We start from the raw sequence: 26532 nt of genomic DNA, 5'->3' as shown, positions 1-26532 counted from the left end.
AGCGTAACTGGTTATAAATGGCCTCATTCACTGTTCACCCAAAATGTTAATTGCCACCTTTAACACCAGCAGAGTGTGCAGAGACTCTTAAGTGAAGTGAGGGAACATCCTGGGATGCCACTCCATCAGCTGGAATAGTGACAGGGTAGAGCCACTGGCTGCAGGGTATCGATCCCACCTCAGAGCCATACCCAGCGTTTTGCAGGCAAATGTTAATTCCAGAGATAAGAAACTACATCCTAACATCTGTATGCAGACCTGGCAGCTGCCAGATGTGAGGAGGCTGCTCCATCCCCTGACCCAGAGGAGCACTGACACCGTGGCAGTGATTGGAATCTTCACTGTGCACATTGTTCAGTACCTTTCTTACAGGCAGAGAAACTTCCATTTCCTTCTAAAATGCCATTGATAAAAGAATTTACTCAGAATTTCAGAACACGTTTTGAACACCATCAGCTTACAGCTCATTTCACTGAAACATTCTGCTGGGTACCCCCTATCTGAGGTAGGGGACTGTGCCACTGAACATAGCAACTACTCTGGCATTACCTGGCTGAGCTCTGGTGCATCAAAATAATGAAATGCAGGATCGATGGCATTCAGCACAGTACAAGGGCATTAGCCTTCATGGTTTTCAATAAAGCTAGAACTTTAAAGAAGAAGGGACTCTTGGACAAAAAAGTTTTCCTAACCTGGTTAAAGAGTCATCACTTGGTTTTGGATTAAGTCCAAGCAAGGGTTGAAAAAAAAAAAATCACAAGTGATCATCTCACACTTCATCCTTACAAAAAAGCAGGGAAAGAAAAACCTTCAGAGGTGAGGAGGAGAGGACAACTGACTGAAGAGGGTCATACACCAAGTCACCAACAAAGTCAAGAACAGACTCCAGGGTCCCTCTGAGCTCCTGTACCCCAACTCCAGCTGCCTCCTCACGCTGGGGTCACACCAGGCTCCTCTGTGTTTGACAAGGGAAACAGCCATGACCCCTGGGTGAAACCAGCTCAAGTTCTCTGACACACAATTCTCTTCCCAGACTCCTTCAGCAGAGCACATTAAAGAGAATGAGACATTTCAAATCTACCACGTCTTATGCCACCATCCAGAACAAAAATGAAGCCTGAGGTCACCAACCAGACACTTGCAACTCCTCCCCCAAGACAACTTCACTGAAAAACTCCTTTCAAGTCTGGCCCAGAGAATCCCACCATTCACTCTGCTAACAGAGTAAATACCAAACACTTCTTGCAGCCCAAAATTTGCAAACCCAGTGAGGGTTTCAGAGAGTATTGCTTTATTAACCTGTAATCTGCTTTCAGCTTGCAGTTTCCCTGTTCTAGGCAAAGCACACAAGGAGGAGCCCCTTGTCTTGCTGGGAGACCACGGTGACACAGTGACATGGCAGAGGAACCTGCTGAGCATTCACACCTCGCCCTGTCAGGCGTGAACAAGGCAGACTCGGCACCTCATTTCCAAGGCACACAAGTATTTTGACTTTGCTAACCATAATTACAGCCCTGCCTGGGGAAGAACATGCTCAAGGGCGGTGCTTCGCTGGCACACACGGAGTACAGGAGGGCAGAGCCACTCCAGGTGGTTTGCCAGCAGTCCAGCAGCACAAACACAGAGCAAACTGCTGCCTGCACCTTCCTGGGTGAGCTTTCAGCCTGGTCAGGTCCCTGTGCTGTCCTGAGTGCCTGTGGTGGCTCGTGGTGGCCAGCCCACCACCACTGCAGCCTGGATTAGGTTGCTGCCTCCTCCCCGTGGGTTAGTCAGGTCTTCCAACCTCCTCTGGGCAGCTGGGAGAGCTCCTGTCCTCCTGCTGCAGTCAGAGCCCACAAGGGCAACCACAGCAGCTTCTAATTGGAACAGCTTTCTGGTGTTTGCACTATAATAAAATGCCCAGCTCGGTAATTGGCAAATGGAAATATTTACATATTACAAATCAGTGATTATAAAATATCTCCAGCAACGTGTGATCCTATCTCTAGAAAAGAAGACTTCAAGGTTTTATATAGTTATGTATTTATACAGCACTTCAAGGAAAGCAAAGGCTGCAAACACACAGATCAGAGTGATGGACTCAATGCTGTGTCCCACAAAAAGGGGCACCAAAAAGGCCCTAACAGAACAGGGATTTCTCACAGAAGGAGAGATACTCCTTGGATGTTTTGGTTTCTCCAGTACCAATTGCCAGAGTATCTCTCACTAAAGGAGAATTAAAGCTCCCTGTGATGACAATGTCCCACCTAACACACACAGTGTTGGCTCAGGTTTGCTTTTGGTCTGGTACTTACTTGCAGCACTTCTTTGGCACAGGCAATACTCCCCACACCTACAGGGCTGCCCAACAAGTAAAACAAGTGACAATAATATTCAAGTGCTCATTGTAAACAAACAGCACTGCAAACACCAGCCCAATTTACGCCTCTTACTTTCCTTCCTAAGGCTAAGAGGGAACTTTGAGTTGATATCTCAAACCACAGAAGGATAGAGGGAGAATTCCCTGGAAGACCCTGTTGGTCCCAGAAGAGGGGGACAGGGATTTGTGTCTTGTGTCTCACAACGTGCTCCATCAGGTGCTGGTCCCTAATTAGACCATCCTGCACATGGGGAGATGCCACAAGTAGGGATTTGGAAGGATGCAGGGAAGGATGAGGATGACAGCTCAACTGGGCTGTCAGTGTAGGGCAGGAGGGGCTTTTGAGAGGAGAAGGCACATGGGGCTAATGCTTACACAGGGAAAAGGTCTCCTCACTCACTTCCAGTATTTCCTGACACCAGGAACAGAAGTAAATTGACTTGTTTTAAGGACAGCAGGAGAGCTGGACAGCTGCCCAACAGCCCAGGCCATCATCAGAAAATCCAGTGAATCAAGATGACAAAACAAGCTAAAACGACTCCTGTAGGATGGACAGCAGTGCCAAAGAGCAATCCAGCCTCATGCAAATCCACACCACACTTCCTGCAGGCCTTCACATGCACTGAAATGGGGCTTGACACTTCAAGGCCCTGTTTCAGACTCCAGAGGGGATTATCCTGTCTCCCTGCAGGACAGAGGAATAACATCAACATCTCCATGGAAAGGAACTGAGCAGTAGCTTAAATCAGTATTTCCCAAAGCAAAACCCTTGATGTGACACAGGGCATGAAATGGTCCACAAAAAATCCCCACCAAAAATAGGAGAAAATTAATGCAGTGATTGAACAGGAGTACTGGACTTGACTGTACATAGGATCTCCAGTGGCTGTAGGAACTGATGCACAGATTCTTCCTTCCAGAAGTCAAAACAGATCCTGGAGTAAGAAACACCCACCTAGGCAGATGGCAGGCATTTCCACAAGGCTAAGAACTACTTTCATTCAGCAAGTGGTGCAGGGAAGGACAGACAATTCTAGGGGAAGCAAGAAGAAAGAGATGGGAAGCCCCTGTGGTACAGTCTGAGGTAAACTGATCTTTCTGGATCAGTAAGATCTTTTCTGGATCTTACTGATCCACAATAAAGGTAACTTGAGGAATGCAATCCTAAGGGGAGAACACTAAATCATCATTCAGTACTTTCAAAAGTCCATTCTCTTGGCAAGACAGCACCACAGTCCAGTTTTCAATGTGGATTTCAAGAGCCCACTGCAAGAGTTTCCTAGGACAGAAATCCTCAGAGCCAGGAATTAAACCAGTGGGAAAGCAACTGCCTTATCTGCCTCAGCAGAAGTCCTGAAGAGATGAGCTAGCAAAGAGAGCTAGGGTGAGGGGGTTGCTCTGTTTGTTAGTAAGCCATCCACAAAGAGGATGGCTTCATTCAGAGGAGGAAGCTCCGAACTGCAAACCCCACGGCATACGACGTGGTTACACTGCTCCTGTCAGCAAGACCATTGAAGAAGGGATATTTGGAGCAGCCAGACATTACCTCTGGGCTTCCCATGCACCACAGACTCTCTGGTGTCTGCAGGGAGAGGCCAACATAACATCCTTGGGGTCCACATTCAGCAAGGCTGACACTGGAAACTTCCAGACACCCAGACTGCAGAGATCTGAGTGGAGACCGACACGAACACCCAACTGGGCAGGTCACAAAACACAGTGAGAGTGTGAGATGGGAGCACCTGGCCCCCAGCCCAGGCCAGCCCAGGGAGGCCTGGGCAGCCTGTGAGTGCCCCATGTGAGGCTGGCCTCCTGCATTATGTGCACAAATCGGAACTGGCAGGGTGATGTGTGCCAATTCAGGGCCAGCCTCATGTGGCCACGGCGTTTTTCATCACACATGAAACACCCTAAAATTGGATTTACCATCTCATGGAACCATGGCCTCTTCCCTCAAGTCTTAAGTAGATCTTATTAAGGGGGGGAAATAAAGGGTTTCTTTATGGGGGGGAGGAGGAGGTAGGGAAAAGGAAGGAGGAAAAGAGAGGGGTGTTAACATTGGGAAGCCATGTAACAAGACAGGCTCTTTCCACAGCAATGGTTGTTCTGGTTTCCCTATTTTAGATGGGGGGAAGGGATAGCTGAAGAGCTATTTGCAATCTAACTTCAAAGGCTTTAGTCGGCTGGGAAGCTAAGTCATGCATAAAAGGATGGTAGAGTGGGAAGAAAATACCCCCTACAGATAAATTAGTCAGGGAATGTTCTCTGCTTTTCCCAAAGACTTTCATACAGCCTGACTGGCTTTACCCAGGTAAAGCCCTTTTCAGACACCAGGTTCAGTGATGCAGAGTTCTGGGAACTAACCAGCCAAATCCAGCAGAGGAACTGAATAGTCTCTCTGAAAACAGAAAGGCACTGGTACACAGGCAATGGGCTCCTCTGTCATTTTCTGGCACCTCAGCTATTATTTCATTCTAAGGTCTGTCCACACACAAAAGATGCAGAGCTCGAGGCAGCATCCCCTTCTCTAAAGATGCAAAGAAAAGCAAGGAATTCAGAAGAAATCACACTGTACACAGAGAGCTCAATTCCCAAATGACTCTGTAACTCTGTCTTGCTCTTCATACTGGTCTGCAGAAATGCACTCACATTTCTAAAGAAGGTACTTTGCAATCAAAGATAAAGGGAACTGGCAACATTAGATCAGAGTCCACCTATAAGCAAAAAAACCCACCCTGCAATAACTGCATGTGCAGAGTACACAGATTCCCCTCAGTTGAGTGCCAGGCAGGAGATCACATGCCAGCCCCTGACCTCACCCTCATACTTAAACCTTAGGTCAAATGGAGCCATGAATTCAGATCGTGCTACCAAGAAGGTGATAAGAAAGGAGATAGGCATGGAAAACAGTCTAGCTCCCCAGCTGATAGCAGCATGTTGAAGAATAGGTTGTACACATGCTGTATTTAAACAGTTCTAATCAGCACAACTAGGCCAGTGTGATACTCTTCCCCTTTCACACAGTACTACTGTAGCCCTGAGTATCTGAAATCACATGGCTAACACAGTTATGGCAGCACTGTCAGTGTCCTGTTCAGTGCTCTCTGCATTTCAGTGTTAGCACCAACAGTGGTTTCATTTGCAAGACCTGGATGTCCCAACATGACCTGTGCAACACTGAGTCTCCTCAGAAGGGAGGGCAGAAATGAAGGAATTTTGGGTCTTGAAGAAGAATGGGCAAAAGAAAAGAATTTTTGTTAGATTATTCATCAGTGTCACCCTTTAAGGCTCTCCTGCTCCCTCCCACCTGCCCTCCACACCGCTCTGTTCTAGCCCAGCACCAGCTATTTGAAAAGAAATATGCCTGAAAGAGGGAACACTGTTAATAAGGTCTTTAGGACCCTGTTATCATCCTAACTGCAGTCATGGTGGCTGCATGGTATGGCTTCAAACAAGGAAACCTGTGGCTTTCTGTTCTGGACACAGCCACCACCACCACCCCAGACAGGAAAATAGGACATCTGCTGCATTTCTGAATTCCCAGAGAAACTGCTGCAGACAAGATGGTTCAGCCAGCCTGCATGATCCTGACTGACAAAAAGCATTTACCCACTTTGGACAAAGTCCCCACTGGAGGTGGCACAAATGCTCTGGGTCTGCTGGGACACAGCCTGGAGCGGCCCCAGGGAATGGGAGGCTCAGGAGACACAAACCCTCCCTGGCTGGGAGTCCTTCACAGCAGTGACCACAAGCCATGAGTGGCACCCTAATGAGCTTAGCAGCTCCTCATTTTCTGAGCATTACAACACAAACCTAACAAGTCCTTCCCAGCAAAGCAGAAGATGCATTAAAACCCTGCTAGACCACAGGAGATGCTTCACTCTGAGGAGCCTATTTCCAGCAGCTGAGTATTCTTCCTTAAAAGTAAGGGTGAGGCCAGCAAGAAACTGTTCCCCTTTGGTGACATTTCTCTTCTCTCTGGAGGCAGCTTGAATTTTTCACTGCTTTATTTCCTGCTTAGATTTTTCTTCTCTTGCTGTACTCAGATTTAGCTAAGTGCTAAGTTTGAGAGGACAGAATCAGGCTCATCAACTGGGGAATGTAACATATTAATTAAAACAATAAAAATCTGTTTCTAAGACAAAGAGCAAGAAATACCTCCAAGTTGTCCTTTTTCAAAACCTGCCTAATGCAACTTTTTCCCCCTACCACTCCCTTTGGGTGATAAAAACATAATCCTAGTGGCTGCCAACTGCTGACTGATCCCTTAACAAAAATAATCCCTGTGCAGGACATAACATTTCTCATGGCCTTCAAGAAGACACTAAACTTTTACTATCAAACTATCCCCATTGTATGCAAAATAAATTGTAAAACCACAAGTGTTCTAAAGCACCAGAGTGGAAATACCCCCAGCTGGGCTGCACTCCCACTGCCATTTGTGCAGGCATAAAATATGCAAAAAAGAGAGGAGAGGTAAAGTGTGCTGATTCCCCCACCTGTCCCCTAATTAGCAGGCAGGAGGTTTAAACAAACACACAAAAACACTTTTCACTTAGAACCAAACTCAGCTGTGCACTGCACTGTCACAGGATAGTGCCCAGGCTCAGGAGTGCAGATGGGGTGAATAATGGATTAGATGTTTGTGGGACACAGGTCCAGCAGCAGCTCCTGAGCTGAGCATTGCTAATCTGCTGGTCAGGAGGGACCCAGGGGAGCTGCTGAGAGGCTGCTGCAAGGCACCCACTGCAGACCCAAAGGAAATAACCCCCAACAGCACAGGCAGCCATGGAAAGGTAAAGATGTGCCTTTTCCTTGCTTACTCATGAGTCAGTCTGAAGTCTCTCCTGCTCTCTCTTGCAGCAGAGCTGTAATCAAGCTCTTCCACAGGTGACTGCTCAAGTGAAGGGCAGCGTGTCCATGGCAGGGCCCTTCAGCAGCAGCCAGCACCAGCTGATCCATGTTCTGCTCCTCAGACCCACCACTCCAGCTCCCAGGCTTTCCTAGGTCTCCTCATGTTGGTGACACTTTCTTTACTCACTCCTTTACTACCTGCTTTAAAGAGCTTTGCTTTGAGTGAAGCCCTGCAGAAGCTCACAGCAGCACAGCCCATTCTTGAGCAGACACAGCTAAACCCCTCTCCATCACACTCTTTATTGGTATTTTTAAAGCAGCATTCCTATTAGACTGGTTCATTAGTTTGAAGTTATATTAAGAAGCCTTAAAAAGCCACTTTACTTATTTAAAGAGTTTTGTGAAATAGTTGTGAGAAAGGCACAAAACCAGGCAAGCACAGCTCTGTGCTCATGCATTCCATGCCCTGTTCACTGATCCAGTGGCCAGCTGGAAGGCATGGGCATCTTTTTATTTTTTAAGCAGTTCTGCAGGAACAGCTGCTGTGGTGGTTTGCAGCTCATCATTTATTACTTAGCACCGTTTGGCCTCAGCACCTTTTGAAGCACCAGAGCTGCACAGTGGTCGTTATATCACCAACCACCATCAATACATCTCACTGGACATGATCCTAAAGCTGTGCCTCACTAACACAACTGCACCATGCCATGCTCTTGATACCAGAGCTCAGCTAAAATAGTAAAAATACTGCAAAAACTGACCCTTCTCTGACTGCAGCACGTGTGCCCCAGCCACAACCCAAGACAAAGTCATGCAACAAGACCTCCTCAAGCTGAAGCCTGAACATCCAACCCAGCAGGGCTCACAGCTGCCTGCTGGTGCCTGGCAGCCAGGCTGGGTGCCCCCAGCTCCCAGGGAATTTAAAATCAATCCCAGCATCAGGACTCCATCCTCCATCAGGGCTCTGCTGGGCTGCCCCTTGCCACCAAACCCTCACCACTGACCTGGAACACAGCTCAGCTTTGCAAACCCATCTGCTGTTACCACTTTTCTGAGGTAATTTGGGAGATACATCCCACCTGACACTATATTAACAAGCAAATAAATTTGTTGAGATTCCCTTGTCAAAATTAATCCCTTCACACACGTCTCCATGGCATACATTCCACTGGTAGATTGCCCTTTATGTATTACTGCAATTTGAATAATTTCATGCAGTATGAAGGATTTTCATATTTTCCAAGTATTCCTTCTTCCTGACAATAGCAAAATGCTTGTAGCACCATGATAACAGTTGCTCACATTTATCTGCATCCTTCAAAGACAATATTTCAATTATCTGCACTGGAAACTCTCAGCCACATCTGCCGACCAAAGTGCCACATTTGGCAACTGCTTAGCAACAAGGACTGGAAACAGTCCCCAGAGCCACGTGCCACCATCACACCAGCTCCTGCTTCCACCAAACAACACTGCTATCACCTCAAATAAGTGTATTTTGTTCTGCCTGGGATACACAAGGCACCAGAAATAACAAGCTCCTTTGGGAAAAGGGAAATCTGGAAAAAAGCTGCCTGCTTCAGCAATCCCTCCCCAGGCTCCACAGGGAATGTCTCCCTGGTGTGTGCAACACATGTTGATCCTGCACCACAGGAGGAGGACAGGCTGCCTGGACATAACATTAAAACTATGTCTGCTCACTGCCAAGCACAGTTCTTGTGGAAAATATCTGGATGTCAGAGAGCAACTCCCACCCCTCATCACCCACAAAAGCAGCGGACACCAGATTTCTTGATCAGGACAGAACAAAGGCCCAGAAAAACAAAACCCCATCCATCCTTGATGTCACCCACCCTGCACCATGCTCAGCCCTCTTCTTCCTAAGGCTCTGTGCCATTGCACTCAGTGGCACAGGGAATCTGGGCAGCAGTGAGCCTGAGAACATCCCACCTTGAATGCTTGAAGGTGCAGGCAAGGAGGTGAGACAGAGAGGACTCAACCTTGGCAAGATCATCTTTGTTTCTCCTCTTCCCCTCCTCAGAGCCTTTTTCCTATCTCCCTGACTTACTGCCTGACACTGAGAGAGATGGGGCAAAATGCAGGTGAGCTGGTCAAAGGTGTGTGGAAATTGCACTTAGCACAGTGTTATCAGCTCCACAGAAATACACAGTCCAAACACAGCCCTTCGGAGCAGCCAGCAACTCCAAACCCACCAAAAAGAGCCAAAGTTGAGGGAAAACTGCAAGGTGAGCTGCAGCTGGCCGAGCCCTTGGCAGGCACGGTGCCAAGCAGGGGCTCTGCTGCCAGCCCCGTGTCCGGGCGGTTTCGGCTCCGGCGCTGCCTCCGTGCTCAGCCGCTGCCGGAGCCCAAGCCACCTACAACTTCCTCTACTCAAAGTGCTCCTAGAGAAACACCCCTGCAGCAGCCAGAGGAGCAAACCTATTCCACCTATTCCAGCCCAGAGAGAAATGAGAAACCTCAATCTGCTGCCTTGCTATTTCCACTTCATGAGGCCTGTCTGCACTGTTGGAAATGTGTGAAAGCAGATGCTGACCTTATTTTAGCACTATGCAAATAAAAAAACATTTTTAACTTTTTTTTTTCCTTTACCATTTTCTTTCTTCTTTGTTTTTTTAAATATTTGGTTTTTAGGAGCACAAAAATGTGAGCAATCTTTTTGTCATGATGAATGGGCATTTCCAAAAGCAAGCACTGCACTTTCATAATAAATCCTGAGACAGCAGTAACATCTCTGGGTCAAAGGAGCCCTCGTGGGCAGGTATGTGATGCACAGAGTTAACGATCTCACAAGTTTCATTTTGAGTTCTGCCCCATCTTCACTAGGTACAAACAAGTACCCCAAACTGAAAATTAAAATTAACAGAAGGGGGGGTGGCAAAGTCATGGGCCTCAAAATTGATGCAGTATGGAAAAAACATTCTACTGATGAACTGTATCTATTTAGAGGACTCCAGGAAAGGCACCAGCCAACAGAAATTTGAATAAAATAAGAGCTCAGTGTCTGCTCAGTGCTCTGTGTCAGACACAGACACATATAGAACACAGCGGCTGCTCCGGCATCTTCACAACCAGACCCAGAAATTAGTGCTGTTCTGGCGGCTGCCAGCACAATATGTTAACAGCAATTATTTTCTCAATATTTCTACTGATTACCTAACACACTGGCACGTTTTCTCAGTGTCACTGCATGTTGCAACACACGCCGCCATCCAGTAACTTGTCTGCATTCCCTTGGTCACTTTTCACAGCCATCAGATGCGAAACGCAACTGGAATGATAATGGGTTGGAGAAACTGTGAGGAAAATGTGTCACTTCAGTGTGAGGCTTCACAGCCTGCATTTATGACATCTGAACATTCAATATCACTGCTAAATCCTGAGTGTTGTAAAGAGTAGGAAGAGCTCTGCAAGCAGCAAAAAGAAGATGGTCAATGGCTCTCTAACTGGGGATGGTCTGCAGAGCTTAGATTTGAAGATATTATTCCACCATAAGTTATGTGCTATGGTTAAACACTAATTTGGATCTAACTTTGCAGTGCAGGGGCATCTACAGATTACACAAACACAAAATAAGCAATGCTCTACCTATTTACAAGCAGTTCAAGTATACACAGCCAGTCTGCCAGGAACTGAAAATTTACAGAAAGTCACTGGTGGAGAAACAGAACAAACTGAGCTAGTGATGAGAGTATTGTCAGCAACAGTGATTTATAAAAAGGAATGGCAATGTCAGTTCTATCAGGTATGCAAAATGAAAAAGCCTCAAAGCCTTGGCCCGGTGTGAGAGCAAAAGAACCACTCAGCCTCCCAACCACAGCCTGCTTTCTATTTTTCAGTTACACTCCAGAGCATTTCACCATTTCCAGCTCTGTTATCAACCAGAGACACGTTCTCTCACTCTACTGGAGTTGTTTGGTATCCAAATAAACCAAACCACAAACAGTCAAATATTTTTCCATTCAGGTTTCCTTCCCCCCACAAGCACACATGCATGAGGGGTGTATCATCAGGAATGCCAGGTGGATCCTATGCAACACTGCTCTGAAAAAGTGACGGTAAAAACTGACACTGGGCTTGTTACCTCTTGCTCCTTCCTCTACTGAACATTTGTCTGGTCAAGCTCTCTGCTCTGCTAACCACTCTGCAAGCACTCCAAGAATCACATCAGAGCCAAATACAAAAAGTTAAAAGTGAAATACAACTTAGCAAAAATGAACATTCTCCTCTGCTTCATATAAATTTTTGTAGGAGCAGCAGGTTGTCATGTGGTAAATGAATCAGTGTACAAGAAAGCAGTCCCTGCCTGTGGTCTTCCAGCATCAATTCTGAAAAAAAAGGTAAAATAACAACCTGCATTACCACTGCTGTGGGAGTCTGGACATCCTTGCCTTGGTCAGGTTATTTAGGAACTGACCCTCAGCCCTCAGCATCTCCAGGAGGATGCAGAGCTGCCCCAGCCTCCTCCCTCCTGAGGACTCAGTGGCTGAACAGATCACTGAGCTCCCAAAGGGGCCAGTGGGCCACTGTAGTGTCACATTTAAATCACCTTTTGAGGGATTTGTGTGCTGCCTTTCTCTTCTGAACAAGCTTAGACTCCACAAGATCCCCTGAAGTCTCTGTGGCTTCTCGCTGCTGCTGTGTGTGGGTCAGGGAGGGCAGAACTGAACCCACAGCTTAAGCAGTTCACTCTCATTTTAATTTCACAGGTTTAGCATGGCTGGTGTAATTCACACATGAAACCACAGCAGTCATCCAAATCTCTGCTGCCTGGGCATTGGCTGGCTGCATTTCTGGAAATTCATGGTCATAACATGATACCTATTTTTTGAGTTTCCATTAGGAACCGGTTCTGTCAGGCATGATTGCATTTGCAAGAGCTCAGGAGGCAGGAAAATTTGAAAAAGTGTTTATGAGACTGGGTATAAATCACAGCTCTCGGGTCTTTCTCCCTTCTTCAATTAAAAGGCTACATTCAGAGCAACCATTTCCCCCATCTACTCTCCCCATCTCCCTCCAGAAATGATAAATCCCACTCCAGCTGTAAACTGGATCCCAGGTGTACCCATATATATTCTATATACTAACAGCTACCAATGGGCATAAGGGCTCTTGCACAGTTACTGTGGAAACGAAGGTATCAAATTTCCTGGCTCTTAAGGATCTACTTGCTCAACCCCAATGTGCATTTACCTTGAATAAATCACTTCTGAGCTCTTCAGCCCAGAAACATCCCTCAGCAGAGCGAGACTGGGTTCACCTTTAGGAGGCTCCATGTAATTCATCCCAAGGGCTGCCTCCAACCCACACAATCCATGGCTGGGAGCAGGGTACAGGAGAGAACATCCTCCTGCAGGCACAGATGGACTTGCTCCTGCCCAGCTCAGCTGCAAGGGGCATCAACTGCCCCTGGGGCAAGCACTGCAGGTACGGCTAGCACCAAAACCCTCAGCAGCTCCTCTCACTGCCTGGACAACACCCAGGCTCTGCTTTGTCTCACCACAGTGTGAACAACTAAAGGCTGAATTTGGCTCTGCAGGAATGGGCAATCATTTTCAGCTACTGAAACAATGCCCAGTGTGGATGGGGATGCAGCAGCATGGAGCCACACAAGACACGAGGCAGTGTCTTGAGGGGAATGTCATCACATCCTGCTAAGGCTCCAGAGGGACAATATGACACTTCAACAAAAATTTCTTCCAGTTCTGGCCATGACCACACAAGAACCCAAAGATGCTTCAATACAAAGGGCAAATTCCCAGATGTAACCTCAGGAACTTCAGCAGAGCTTGTTGGAGGACTGAGCCTGACCCACCTTGTCTGTGTGTAAGCACAGCTGGGAAATCCTCCCTGGGCAGCTGTGACAGGACCCACTGCATGCACACAGCTTGTCCCAGGGATGCTGATGCTGTCCTGCAAGAGGCACCTCAGCACCCAGCACAGCATTCACACCACTCCCAACAGCTGCTGACAGCAGTGCCTTTCAGGGTCTCTAGGGCTGTTGAGCACTGTGCAACTTCCAGTTCACTCCCCAACCCATTTACTAAAATTCTCAGCAAACAGCAGGAGAACTGCTCTCACCTCATTCATGCTTCAGGATCTTTATTTTTATGATGATCTTTGGCATTTTTAAGGCACCTCTCCCACCACAGTAACTCAGTGCTTAGCTAAACTACCAGGAGGACAGGATTCTGCTGATCCCTCAATTAAAAAGTGCTTTTGTAGTTATAAATCTGGAAAAATACCATTGTCAACCATACAGTCTTCCTATTACACACTGGCTATGCACACCAACTGATACATTCATAAGCTGAAACATGAAAAGCATCATCAATACACAACAAAGTGACTGGCTGCAATCCTGTCACCCTCCCCAGCACAAAGGCAGGGCCTCTTCCTGCCACAAGCCAAGCCAAAACAAGACCTGGCTCACATGGGATGTCAAAACGTCAAAGCGTACGTACTTAACCTTTGCACTTCCGAAACAGCAAAAACCCTGCGAAAAGAAATTATTACAATTCTTTCCTTTTTATCTTCCCAAGCACATAGGAAGGAAAGTTTGTACATTGCTCCCTCAAAAATTTCCCTCATATAACAATGCAGCTCAGCTTTTTTTTCTTTGCCATCTTCTAGTTTCTTGAAAAAAGCCCACTCTGCCCTGCCTTCCTGTCTGGCAGGTTGTTCTTTTTGGAAAGGATCCTTCTCCTTCCCTTACCTCACACTGCCCAAATCCCACTGTTCCACCTCTCAGCCTGGTCCCTTGGCTAAGCTTAGCTGGACTTTCTCTGCAGACCTTAATCACTGCTCTGAGATTAGCTGGGTTAGGTGTTGCAGACAGATGCAGAGCCCTTCCTCTCCCACACCCAAAATCCCTGCCAAACTCTGGCTTAGGAGTATCATACTGGATCTTGAAATCAAACTCCAGGGTCTTGCATGATAAATCAGAGCATTTGCTGGGCTTGGATGTACCTCCTTTACTTATGGTGAGTCTGGGGGGGTTAATCTGCCTGATGATTTGACAGCACTTCACCTACAGAACAATGTTATTGTATCATTGACAAAAAATCGTGCTTGTTCTGATGGGAAACAGGAGGAGGTCCTTCAAAAGCACTGATCACTTCAGGAAAAACTTCCTTGTGACTTAGCTGGCATCCTCATGAATCCTGTGATTTTCCCAGCCAGAGCACCCACCCAAAGAGAGCTGGCCTGAGGCTGCTCTGACCCTTGAAGGGGCAAATATTAAGTAAATAAGTTCAAACTCTCTCCCCTTTATTGCTTCCTTATGATACTTAATGAGCCTCCCTACACTAAGATATCACCCCTGCTCTGCTCCACCAGCCACACAGTCACAAGAAATATTTGTGTCTGCCTTCCCTCGGTTTCACTGGAGGACCCTGTGAAGGACTGGAGTAGAACAGTGCTATCACAATGGGCTGAAGCTGGAGGTTCAGCTTTCCAGCCCTTACACAGACTCAATGCCCCTCTAACTCAGTTGGAAAGCTGCAGCTCAAATTTCAGCCTATGTTAAGTCACTGTTCAGCTCTGCTCCTTCAGCAAAAGAGAGGGAAGCCAGAAGAGCCTTTTTCTAAAGCAAAAAACTGTGTGGGGAGAAGGGTGGGGAAAGGAAGCAAAAACACATGGAGATCGTTTTTTGTGCATCACAAGGAGCAGTGAAAGGCGCAGGCAACTTTTCAAACATGTCAGAATAGCTCAGTGTGATTTGTAACCAAGAGGAAGTTTGAATAAACAGCTCCAACAACAAACATCAACTTTTTTGGGGGAAGGAGACAAATAAAGCAGCAATGACCTGCATGGAAACCCTGCTACCACCCTTCTGACTTCTGCAGAGGACTGAGGCACTTACATAATTTTCTATCACAGAACCATCAACGTGAACTTCTGACACCAGCATCTCATTAAGGGGAAACAAAGATTTAACACGGGCTTCAACATCAGCACGCTGCTGCCCCATATCACAACCTACAATGTCCCACCCCAGCCACTCCCCCAAACCTGCTGCCAGCTACAGAAGTGCCTGACCCCACACACCATGCTGGCACCTACCCATCTTCCTAAACACACTCAGAATTGGCTGCAACCCACTTGCACGAGGGCAAGGACAGCAGATACAAACCCAGAAAGACAAGGAGATGAGGGATGTCTTCTTCACTGGTTTTTAGTCGAACTAACAGCGTCCCCTCTTAAGCCTGCCAGACCGGAGCTTAAGGAATCAAAACTCCATTCCTAATTAACACATCATCAGCCCCACCAGCCAGGGACTCGCCTCCCAGGAGGGGAGCCTGGGCCAGCCTGGATGATGAATGAGAACTCAAGCAGCTGAACTGTTTCAAAGGCTAAACTGGCAACTGCAAGGACAAGCAGGTTTGGAAAGGCATGCAGAAAAAAACAAAATATCCAACACAGTCACATTGCTTTCACTATTTAGCATCCAGACCGACACTGTGTTATTGCTGCAGAGCTTTCCCTCCACTGAAGCACCCTGCAAAGCCCAGAGCTATGGGAGCAGCTCCTCCTCTCCCGACATGCAGCCACTTCTCTGGTGAAAACCTCACAACTGGAAACCACTGGAGGGAAACCCATTCTGCCAGCTTAACCCCAATAAACTTTCATGAGTAAATTAAATTGATCTACCATACTCAGGACATTTTCACAAGACCAGCCCTCTTGACTGCAGCATTCTTGCACACCAGGGACAGCAGTTTCAGACATCTGCTTGCATGACCATTATAAACATTGAGGAGAAAGGTCTGGCATTTGCAAAAACCTGTATTTTGACTGTTCCTTGACACAGCACGATAGGACCAACACATCCACTGCAGCGATACTCACATTTGTTGCAACAGACCTCCCAAACAGACACAGCATGCAACATAATTCCTGTCTGCTGGCACCAGTTCAGCTCTGTCTCCCCCTTCAGCCACAAATGCCCCAGCAGAGGCAACAAGCTCTGCTCTATTATTGGAAGACTCAGTGGAGCACATCCCCCACAAGTCAACTGCCTCCCCCTTTCAAATACTCCCTCTCTCCTGAGCAAAGTGAGTATTAAAACCCAGCAACTGTCTCCTGTTGGAACCAGATGGCAGGAATAGCTGGAGAGCTTTCAAACACCCTATACACTCCATACTTCAGTGCAACATGAAAGCCCCGTTAAGCAAGTGTGTGCCTGCATACACACCCCTGCTCAGGGACCACAGCAATGGCAGAAAGTGCTCCATTAATTCCTCTAGTGGCTTAAGTGTCTGTCAACACTTGGGATGTTCACACAGCCTGAGCACTGGCCAAACTTTGGTGGCTTGTGCAGTCCTTGAGCTCTCCTGAAGCTATAAATTGCAGCAGGCTGGTATTATAAATAAGGAAAGCTGGAGACTGCAAATTGATTAAGACCATTACTTTGTGTCACATCTAACTCATTTCCAGCTGGCTCAAGTAAAAGAAAAAGCCACCAGAAACCCCACGCTCTGACGACACAAAGACAAGTGCAATTCCCCACCCTGTCCAGCTCTGGGGACACATGCAAAGCTTCATAACTCATTCCAGCTCACTTACCTCATCCATTTTTTCTGACGTTGGAGTCTGGTCACCAGGCACCATTTCTTTAGCCTCCGAGGTCTCAATTTTGGAGGTCCTGCTCAGCTGATCAATGGGAGTCATGCTGGCCTCCGATGTCCCCCGGGAATTCTGACTCAGAGAAGCTGTCCCAGGGATGGGCTCATCATCATCAGAGTCAGGTAAGGGTGTGGGGCTGATGTCCTCCAAGCCCGTGCTGGAAGGGCGCGAGGAAGGCGTCTGACCCCTGAAACCAGGCTGAGAGTTCGAACCGTACGTTGGGATGGGGGAGAGCTGGGAAGAAGAGGAGGAAATAGGGCTACCTTCCATTCTGATCTCATTATCTGAGTCATGCTCGTTAAGAAAGGGTAATTTTGTTCTCTGCTCTTTTAAGAGCATCTCAATCCTTGAGTCTAAACTGTTATGCTGCATCTCAGTCTCCATGGTGGGGGTGCCAGGAGTCTCACTCCTCTCTGGAGTCTGAGAGAAGGACGCTGTGCTTGGTTCAGGAACAGAGTTCGAATCGGGCAAGGGCGGAGGCTCCTCCGGTTTCTCCTTCACTGGGACAAAATCGATGCTGGGGGCAGCGCTGCTTTCCACAACCATCTCGGTGGGAGGCGGCGCAGGTCTCCTGTACTCTGTCTCCCTGGAAGTCTGGGGAAACGGCTGCTCCTCGGATTGGGGAAAAACAGCTGGTGCTTGATAGGGGGAGAAGGCAGATTTATAGCTCGAGGAACTAGAGTGGCTCAGGGGAGGAGTGTGAGAGAACTGAACTGGCTCCTGCTGATGGGATTTGAAGGTACTAAACTGATGCTCTGTGCCTCGGAACACCCCTGCCGAGTTGTGCATGTAGTGGTGTCCCGGGCGACGGTTGTACGCATCCGTAAATTTCGTCTCGTGCCTCCGGGGCTTGTAGCCACTGTCCTGCCCAAAGTGGTACACGGGGGTCGTCTGGCGGCTGGAGTAGGTGGAGTCCTGGGAGAAGGGCGTCCCCAGGCGCGGGGTGTGGGGCGTTCCTTGGGACTGGGGGGTGAATTGGCTGTAGGAGTTTGGGGTGTCCTGCCGGCAGCTGGAATAGGCAGTGTCATGGGAGAAGGGCGTGCTGCTGTTTGGGGTGACCGAGGATCCCGCGGAAGAGAGGGAGCTGTCCTTGAGGCGCTTCAGGGAGTCCGTCAACTGCAACAACAGCACAGAAAAGCACCTAAACACAAACTGCTATAACCATATTTGTCCAATCTGTTTGGTTTTCAGAAGAGTTGAGCACCCAAGAGTTCGTGCTGATTTCCATGGCAAGGAAATAAATAGGTTACAGCATCCCTGAAAACACAAGCCATTATCCATTGCTAACAGTCCTCTTTGATTTAAAAGAAAAAGTCAGGAAAGAGTAACTTGTCTGCAAGGGGAGGAAGAAGAAAGAAGATACAAGTTTCCCTTGTAAGCTACCCCCAAGAGCATCAGGTGAACAGGAGACTTCCACACCACTTTCAGCTGGAAGAGTTCCAGTTTCTAGCAACTATGTAACACTTGTGTAAGCTGCAAACAGGGATGAAAATAAGGAAAGTCTGAGATGTGAAATTGTCTTTTTTTTTTTTTTTGTGAACAAATCAAAACATACAAGTGAGTGAACTGCCAGCCTACAGCCAAAGCTGTGCAGCAGAGCTGGCCCACCATCCTCCCTACCGCTCATCTGTAACATACAAAAAGTTCTCAACTGCCAGAAAAACACCATTTTAAAGCTTTTCACAAAGTCAAATGCTCAGAGTGCTACTGATTATGGCGTTTGAAACTGAAACCCTACAAACCTACAGAGCAGCCAAGTACTTGCTCTGTAACTCACTTCACAGGCACATTCAGGGGGTTTCTAGGAGCAGCCCTGCTCCAGCTCAGACTCTGCTGAGTCATAACAGTGCCACACTTATCATCAGCTCCAGAATCAATTTTCCATAATGCAAAGCAGAAGCTCAGTGAGGATCCTCCTGGTAGCAAGAGAGGATGTTCTGAGCTCCAGCTGCCTAAAAGCACACCAGGACAGTCAACTAGTGAGACCTCTTAAGCACAGGTAGGCAGAGATGTGTAAAATGACCTGCTTGGAACATGCCAGCACCATCAAACTCAGGCTGAACTCTCACCTGCCTGCTATGTTCACATGTCTCACCCACTCTGTAGTGTGGACTTGCTCTCAGTTTGACCCCCTGGACACCATGACCAGAGAGACATCAAGAAAAAGTTTCTTCCTCAACTGTCCTAAAGGCCACAGAAAGGAGCAGGAAGCACGTGGCTGGTTTTGAACAACATCCACACTGCTGCACCTTTAGTGTAGATGTGCTGTGGAGTGTTTTTCAGTGGGGTTAGTGTATGGCCTGGAGGCAGGGATTGCAGAACTGTCAGATCTTTGCTGCTCTGCATGAGAGGAGGAGCAAATGTCAGGAGTAATTTACTGAACTACAACAGCAAACAAGTTTGTTGGCAGATCCTAGTGTCAAAACCATGATGCAAACAGTTCAAAGTTACTCAAAGCAATAATTCTGGTGGTAATTGGGAAAAAAAAATCAATAATATAACACATGAACACAATATCTAGAGAAAAATTCTTAAGGATAATTACAGCAGGGACTGCTTTGGGTGATACCATCAATTGAGTGTTTTGCTGTTAACCCTGAAAAAAAGAGTAAGAACAAATCTGCCCATTTTTATTTGAGGTGTGGAAGTAGCAGAAATGAGCAGTCAGGGTCTACTCATAGCAGGGCTCTCAGCAAAATCATTACCTGTCTCCCTCCTACCTTTAAAAGCACATTGCTGGGAGATAGGGAAGAACCAACCTCTTTTATGATTTTGTTAAAAGGATACCGGGGTTTTGCCTTGCTGCTGTTGGGGTGCTTTGGTGGGAGAAGACTTTTTTTTTCCAGATCAATGGGATTTTCATGTTCACTGTACAGCTGTTACCTGTCCTGAGAACACTTGATCACAGAATTAATGAAATCATGGCATTTTAAGAAGTTGTATGAATAGAGAGAAGGAAAAAAATTATCTTTTCCAAATCTCTTTCAAATTTGATGTCTTAAAATCAGTTCTTAAGTCACAATGAGGAGCCAAAGTACATTCAGACAAGCCAAAGAGGCTGGTAACTTCACACAAACAGGCTTCCCTTCCCCCTGGCCCTCTCATCCCAGTGGGGTTCACAGGGAAGCAGGTGATCATGCAAAGCCACGGAGAGAATTGTGCCCTGAATATCGAGGGACCCCTGGAAGCCCGCAGGAATTCTGTCCACTGCTTTTATTAAAAGCTGATTCCGGCAACTAATTAAGATTCAGGAAAATTGATGCCACTATTGAAGCTCAGACACCTTCCACCTCTCAGCCTTTAAGCAAGGCTGAAGCCCGTGCGTGCTGAGGATTACACACGGCAGACGCCAGGCCAAATGTACCACTGTAAATCATTGCCCTGACTTCAAGGGAAAAATCTCATCTCAGGGACAGATCTGATCCAGTCCTAACTGCAGGAATTTCTAATGTTAATAGGGCACGAAGACAAAAAGCATTTTCCGTGCAAAGCAGGCACACACCAGCCATGTGCTCCACATCCAGAGGTACATTTGCTATGGCAATTATGAGCAAGTTCTATTTAAACATGAATTAGTAACATCCATTGGAGCTACAGCAAGACACAAATACAGATACACTAAAAATGTTAAAATGCTAATGCTAACGTTGGGGATTTTCTAGGAAGTTTTTCTTTAAGGAAAGCCAAGCACACCTACCTGGAGAGCTTCGTTCCCAGTTGGGGACACGTCCTGCTCAGTGCCTACAGGGAGGGTCTGAGGAGTGTAAAGACCATTAACCAGCAGTTCATAGAATCTCATGCGGGTTTCACCTGCACAGAGCACAATGCAAGAGTTGATTAAACAGCAAGATCACAATCCATGTAAAAATACACATTCTTGACACTCACACGACCCTGCTACCACTCCCAGCCCACTCCATGCAGGACAGGAGCAGTTATCACCTCAGAGCTCGCAGGCATCATTTTAAAATAATCTGCTGGGCAAGTGAAGTCAGACACTCCCTTCTCCAGCCAAGACAAGGAGGTTTCTAAATCCTTTTTCCTCTTCTCAGCCTCCTTGGCAGCTCTGCTCTTTACCATGCTTTCTGGAGCGCAGCCGTTTCCCTCCTCTCCAAAGTGCCAAGCAAAGCTTGCAGATTTGAGAAGTGAAACTCTCACCCAAGGGAGAAGCCTCTGCCAACACCCAGAGCCACTTCAGAAAGCTCTCCCTGCACACCTTGCTCATGAGAGCTGCCTGTTACAAATGCAAACACAATGCATGGGAATGCTGAGGACAAAACCGTTAATGCTGTCTTTCCAAACAGACACCAATTAATCCTTTTTTCCCCCTGGTTTAAGGAGAACTCAGTGGAATCCTTCGAAGAATAAAGCCAGGGAAGCAAACTGTCCCATATAGCATTACTGAGCCTCAGCCTTTTCATTCCTAAAGTCTACAAAGACCCAGTTTCTTAATATTGAATTTTTCATTACTACAAAAACTTAATCCTACTTATTTTGCAGTCTGTATGAAATCTGTCATCAGCTTCAAAGGCAACAGAACCAGACCTTGAAACGGTCTGAATTTTGCTCTGAGAGATAAAGAATACACAGAAAAATGGACAGACCAGGCACCTGAGCCCAGAAAATTAATTCAGGAAATACCTCCCCAAAACCAGGACTACTTTTATGAGAAAGTCCTGCAGGATCAAACCCCAAACACCCTGTGAATCACCTTGTTCAATTCAAAAACAAAGCAACCCTTAGCACAATTCTGTCCTGAAGAAGACTTATTTATCTTGCACAAATGCTACAGATAAAGTTATTTGGGTATCAAATCTCATTTCACAAAGTCTTGAGCCTCATCCTCAACTATGTAAACTGTTTAAGTTCAACCAAAGTCATGACAAAATAGATCTCTTCACTGCAAGAGTCTGAAGATAAGCCTGAAATATTAACACACACCACCCACACATGACACTACAATGCCACAGATATGGAAGCGTTAGGCTTATTTTCACTTGTTCTTAAAAAAATATCAAGTCATTGTTACATAGTTCTTCCTGGATCTCAAACATAATGCAGGAAAAGTTACAATTTCAAAGAGGTTTATGAATGTGAAATGATTCCTACCTATTGCTCTAAGTCAGGTAATTACTAGTTGTGTCCAGTCTGTAGATGGATAAACTGAGCAGAGAAGTTTCTTTAAACAACCCTGTCTCAGATGAGGAGCCTGGATTTATTAGTTTCAGATTCCCAGGCCTGTGCTCACACCAGACAGATAAAAATGATACTTTCACTCCTAATATTTATTTTGCTACACTGTGAAAACAAAGTTTTTAACCAACCTTTCACTGTCTTGCAAAGCAGGATACTAGAAAGAAACGGTGAAAATGATACACATGTATTTTAAGTATGTCCTAACCTGCTGATGCTATTTTAGGAACACCATTTTTACTTGATTCTGACAGATTATAGCACATTGACAGTCACACTCTTTTAGAAAGAAAGAGAAGCAACTGTGTGAAAAAAATACATTAGGAGCATAAAGCTGGCAAACAAAACAGCAATGCAATATGAAACTGACTTCAGCATTTTCTCCCAGGAAACAGAAGCAGAAACCCCCCCTCATTTCCCTGATGTGCTACAAACTTTCTGGAACAGCTGCCTGCTCAAGACTTGCTGCATAGTTTATAAACGGAGGAGAACAAGGAGGAAGGCAGCATAATCAGCTTGTTTAAAATGATTGTCATTAAGACATCCATCACTTACAGAACAGCTTTAGCTTATATTATTAAATCTGCAAATGGTTAATTTGTCCTTAAATGTGATTTTTACCTTCAAATTTCAAAGCAAGGGAAGGAGCCTGTCTGTAAAAATTATTGATACTAGAATTTCAAAGTATGCACATGTAAGGTCAAGCCTAGCTCCCAATAGAAAATATTAAACTGCTACTGTGATTTTTCTTCTCACAGTGGTCAGTAATGTCAATAAACATCCTGTTCTACTCTATCACATGTGGCACACCAACTGCTGTGTTGGTTGTGCACTAAACTGTTGAAACCTTTAAATACAGAACAAAAATATCAGCATTTTTAAGAAAATGGTGTTAGCAATGTCTTTTTCCCAAGAAGGAGTGCAGCAAGCCAGTTTTAAACTAGAAATGCCACCTTTAGAATGCAGAAATACAATCAGCAACTGATCCACACCTCCTCAGTCTTAGACATTTTCTAAAATTTAGGCAGATTTTAGCAAAGCCCTTTCACTAGCATGCTTGGAGGAGAGAGAACAGACCAAATGCAATGCCTTCACACTTGCAGAAACTTTATGGGGCTTCTGAGGGCTCGGGAGTGGGGCTGGCAGCTGGTTCCTCCAGCACAGGGAGCTGCTGTCGCTTTAAGAGCCGGTCCCACACTTGTACACTCGCACACACTGGCAGCGCTGCGTGTGCACTCTGCTGTACCAGCCCCCAGCCCACCCCAAGTATCAATGAAATGCCAGGCACGCAGGGGACAGCACCCAGCCCCGCTGCTGCCACCAGAACACACAGATCTGGGTCCCAGGAACCACCAGGACTTGCCCAAAAATGCCAAGTTCGCAAAACGCAGGTGCCACCGGGTGCAGCAGCCCTGGCAGGTGGCTGAGAGGGACCAGCCTGGGGCAGGGAGATGGGGACACGAGAGGGCAGCGAGCAGGGACAGGGACGGGCAGGGGAGAGGCAGGGGACAGGCAGGATGGCAGCATTTTGCAAATTACAGGGCTGTCTCTTAGCAACAGACAACACATTTGGCTCCACGTGACTCGCCCAGGCCCCAGACACCAGACCCGCTGCCGGCTCCCTTCGTATTTTTAATCACCGGGTCCCTGCCCTCCGCAACAGCCTCGGTGCTGGGAGTGGGACGGGCAGGGGCTCTGCAAACCCCAAACGCGTGAGGCCCAAAGGTCCCCCCTTACCTTTTGTATCCAGCTCCACGTGGATGATGTTGCCCATGACAGAAGTGTTGTGAAGGTGCTGCACAGCCTCCCGGGCACCCTTGACAGTGGCAAAGATGACTTTGGCAATGCCCAGGTGCTTCTTGTTCTTGGGGTTGTAGAGAATCTCCACCTCTTCCACTTCGCCGTATTTCTTGCACATGTCGGCCAAAAAGTTTTCACGGATGTTGTCGTTCAGCTTGGCAAAGGTGACCTGCTTGGGAGGCACTGGCCCCACGTAAAATTCATCAATCTGGAAACGGGCACAAGGTGGGGAGCGATAAAAATAATCGGCATTGTTAATGAGCTTGGGGGGGGGAGCCTAAGGATGGCACGGGAGGGAGAGGGTTAAAGCATCCTGCAAACTTTGGGGGGGAAAAAAAAAAACCTCCAAGGCTCTGGGTGAACCTCGGAGCTGAGCAGAGGCTGTGCCGCTGCAGCCATTCATTGGAACCGGCTCCTCTCTAGGCTACAAAGATGCATTTTGAGCAGCACTGTCAGCGGAGAGCCCCCCCACTGCCCCCCGGCCCAGAAGCCCCAGCTCCAAAACCTTCAAGTGATCTCGTTAGACAGATGCATTGATTTCTTGTTATCCTCATAGAAGAGGATTATTGTTAAACAGTTTGCTAAATAACAACGTTAATAGAAATATGACTGTCATTTAAACGGTCCATTAAACTATTTGGAACTCAGGCTTCACTCTCAAGATAAACAAGTTTCCAGAGCTAACACCAAAAGTCAGGGCAGTACCTTGAATTTGGGGACAGACAGCTCCAACTCCTTAGTTTTGGTCCATATTCGCCCTATTCTGGGATCCCTGACACAATCCACAGGAGCGATCCCCGAGTTCTGGGAGAAGGAGGAGGAGGAAGAGGAGGAGAGAAAACATAGAAACAGCAATAACAAGACTTGAAATCTAAGACAAAAATAAAAGAAAAAATAAACCCCGAGGAAGCACGGGCTGTCTCAAGGGAAGGGGAAAGCGCACACACACACATACACACACGTGTCAAATTGCAATACTGCTGGGAAATGCACACAGATTGGAAACACAGGAAAAAAGCCGCAGGTTTGGGCTCCTGACAGTTGAATACACAGTGTCAGGTGGCTGTAACTTTGGTGGCTGTGCGTGTCCCCCCCAAGACCCCCCTCCCACACACATGCGCTACGCCGAGGATTACCACGACCCGGAGGGACCCCCAGCCCCCAAAACGCCGGTAAGACAGAGGCTGGCGGGGGGAGACACGACACAATGGGGGAAACCCGGGAGCCCCCCACTCACAGGCATGCTGAAATGTTGCCCATCGTAACGGTAGAGTTTGTGCTGTCCTTTTTTCAGAGCCGGGTCAATAATCAACTTGTAACTTCTCCAATGGTGATTTCTTTTCTCGACAGAAGTGCTGGCTTGCGTGCTGTTCTCCATTCCGTTGATCCAACCTGAACGCGGGAGGGGGGGGAGTGGGGGGGGAAGAGAGAAAGGGGGAAGGGGAAAAGAAAGAAAAACCACACTAAAAACCATAAAGTTAAAAAAAATATTTAACAAAGACATCTTCGTTTCGGTGCGGGTTTTTTTTTTTTTTTTTTTTTTTTAACGAGCCGCCCGATCTACACACCCAGGCAGGGAGGAAATCCACCGCGAAGCGAGCCCCAAAATGGGGGAATTGCCAACCGGGTCCCCCCCTCCACCCCAACGAGACAAGAGGCAGAGAGGGAGGAGGAGGAGGAGAGGAGGAGGAAAAAAAAAAAAAGAACAAGACGAAGAAAAAAAAAAGACCCAATCTCACTTGAACTCTGCTTTTTGCCATGATCTTCAGGGTGCTTGGCTTTTTCCCCCGCCTTGGTCTCTCGGAAAGACATCGCGCTGGGCGGCCGATCGTCTCCGGGCGGCGAAAGGCGAGCTCCCGTCTCACATGGGGCCGGTTACCGGCGCGGGCTGCCCGCCAGGCTCCTGCCTCCCGTTTTCGCGAGCCACCACATATTGTGTGTGTGCTCGCTGCTGGCGGCGGCCGGGATCCCACAATACACCGCTGCGAGCGCCGCGAACGCCTAACCGCGCTCCGCCGCCTGCACATTCACGGCGGCCGCGCCGCGCAGCCCCCGGCCCGCGGCCGCCCGCCGCCGCCCCGCCGCCGCCGAGCGCCGCCGCATGGGCCGCCGCCGGGACGCGCGGGTTTTTTTTCCCTCCCCGCCGCGGGGTTAACGGCATGCGGGGGGGCGAGTGGAATCTGCCCGCTGCATTTACCTTAGAGCAAACTGTTTCTAAACAAGATGGACCTATAGGTGGGACAAGTTGGGGTGGTTTTTTTCGCTTTTTTTCTCGCTCCTTTTTTTTTTATTTTTTTAGGGAAAGACTTCGGCGAGCCCGGGCGACCACGGGGGCGGGTGGAGCGCGGACCCGCCGCGCTGCTGCGGCGGAGAGCGCGGGGGGGGGAAAGCTGGCGGGGGGGGGGTGGCAACACACGCAGAGGAGGGGGTGATAGAAGATGGGGGAGCAGCTTTGCTTATTAAAGGTCCGGAGCCCTCATCAGCCAATCAGCGGGGAGGTTCCATTTTGTTTTCGGTATTAAAGGCGGGCGGCGCGGTGCCCCCGGCGCTCGGCGGGCGCGGGGCCGGGCGGAGCGCGGCGGGCGCATGGCGCGGCCGTCCCGGGGCGCGGGGCCGCGGTGGCCCCGGGAGCGGCCGCGCCATTGGCTGGGGCGGCGGCAGCGCGGCGGGCGCAGCCAATG

The 26532-nt window shown here is 47.8% G+C and overlaps 1 protein-coding gene across 1 annotated transcript in view; it reads right to left on the bottom strand.

Annotated features, from left to right (window-relative positions):
- The window catches only part of SETD1B (SET domain containing 1B, histone lysine methyltransferase), a 47282-nt gene extending 20980 nt beyond the window's left edge, over positions 1-26302 (bottom strand). The window contains exons 1-6 of the mRNA XM_054645788.2: positions 25591-26302; positions 25089-25243; positions 24557-24655; positions 23789-24059; positions 20556-20668; positions 16799-17974 (exon numbers count right to left, since the gene is read on the bottom strand). Coding sequence (XP_054501763.2) covers positions 16799-17974; positions 20556-20668; positions 23789-24059; positions 24557-24655; positions 25089-25243; positions 25591-25663 — 1887 coding nt within the window. The 5' untranslated portion in view covers positions 25664-26302. The remainder of the gene's footprint in view (positions 1-16798; positions 17975-20555; positions 20669-23788; positions 24060-24556; positions 24656-25088; positions 25244-25590) is intronic.
- Between the last annotated feature and the right edge of the window lie 230 nt (positions 26303-26532).

The sequence above is a fragment of the Agelaius phoeniceus genome, chromosome 18 (genome assembly GCF_051311805.1).
Source record: "Agelaius phoeniceus isolate bAgePho1 chromosome 18, bAgePho1.hap1, whole genome shotgun sequence".
In the NCBI taxonomy this organism is placed as follows: domain Eukaryota; kingdom Metazoa; phylum Chordata; class Aves; order Passeriformes; family Icteridae; genus Agelaius; species Agelaius phoeniceus.
Note: the sequence above shows the minus strand (reverse complement) of the source record. Positions and strands in the feature narration are given on the sequence as shown.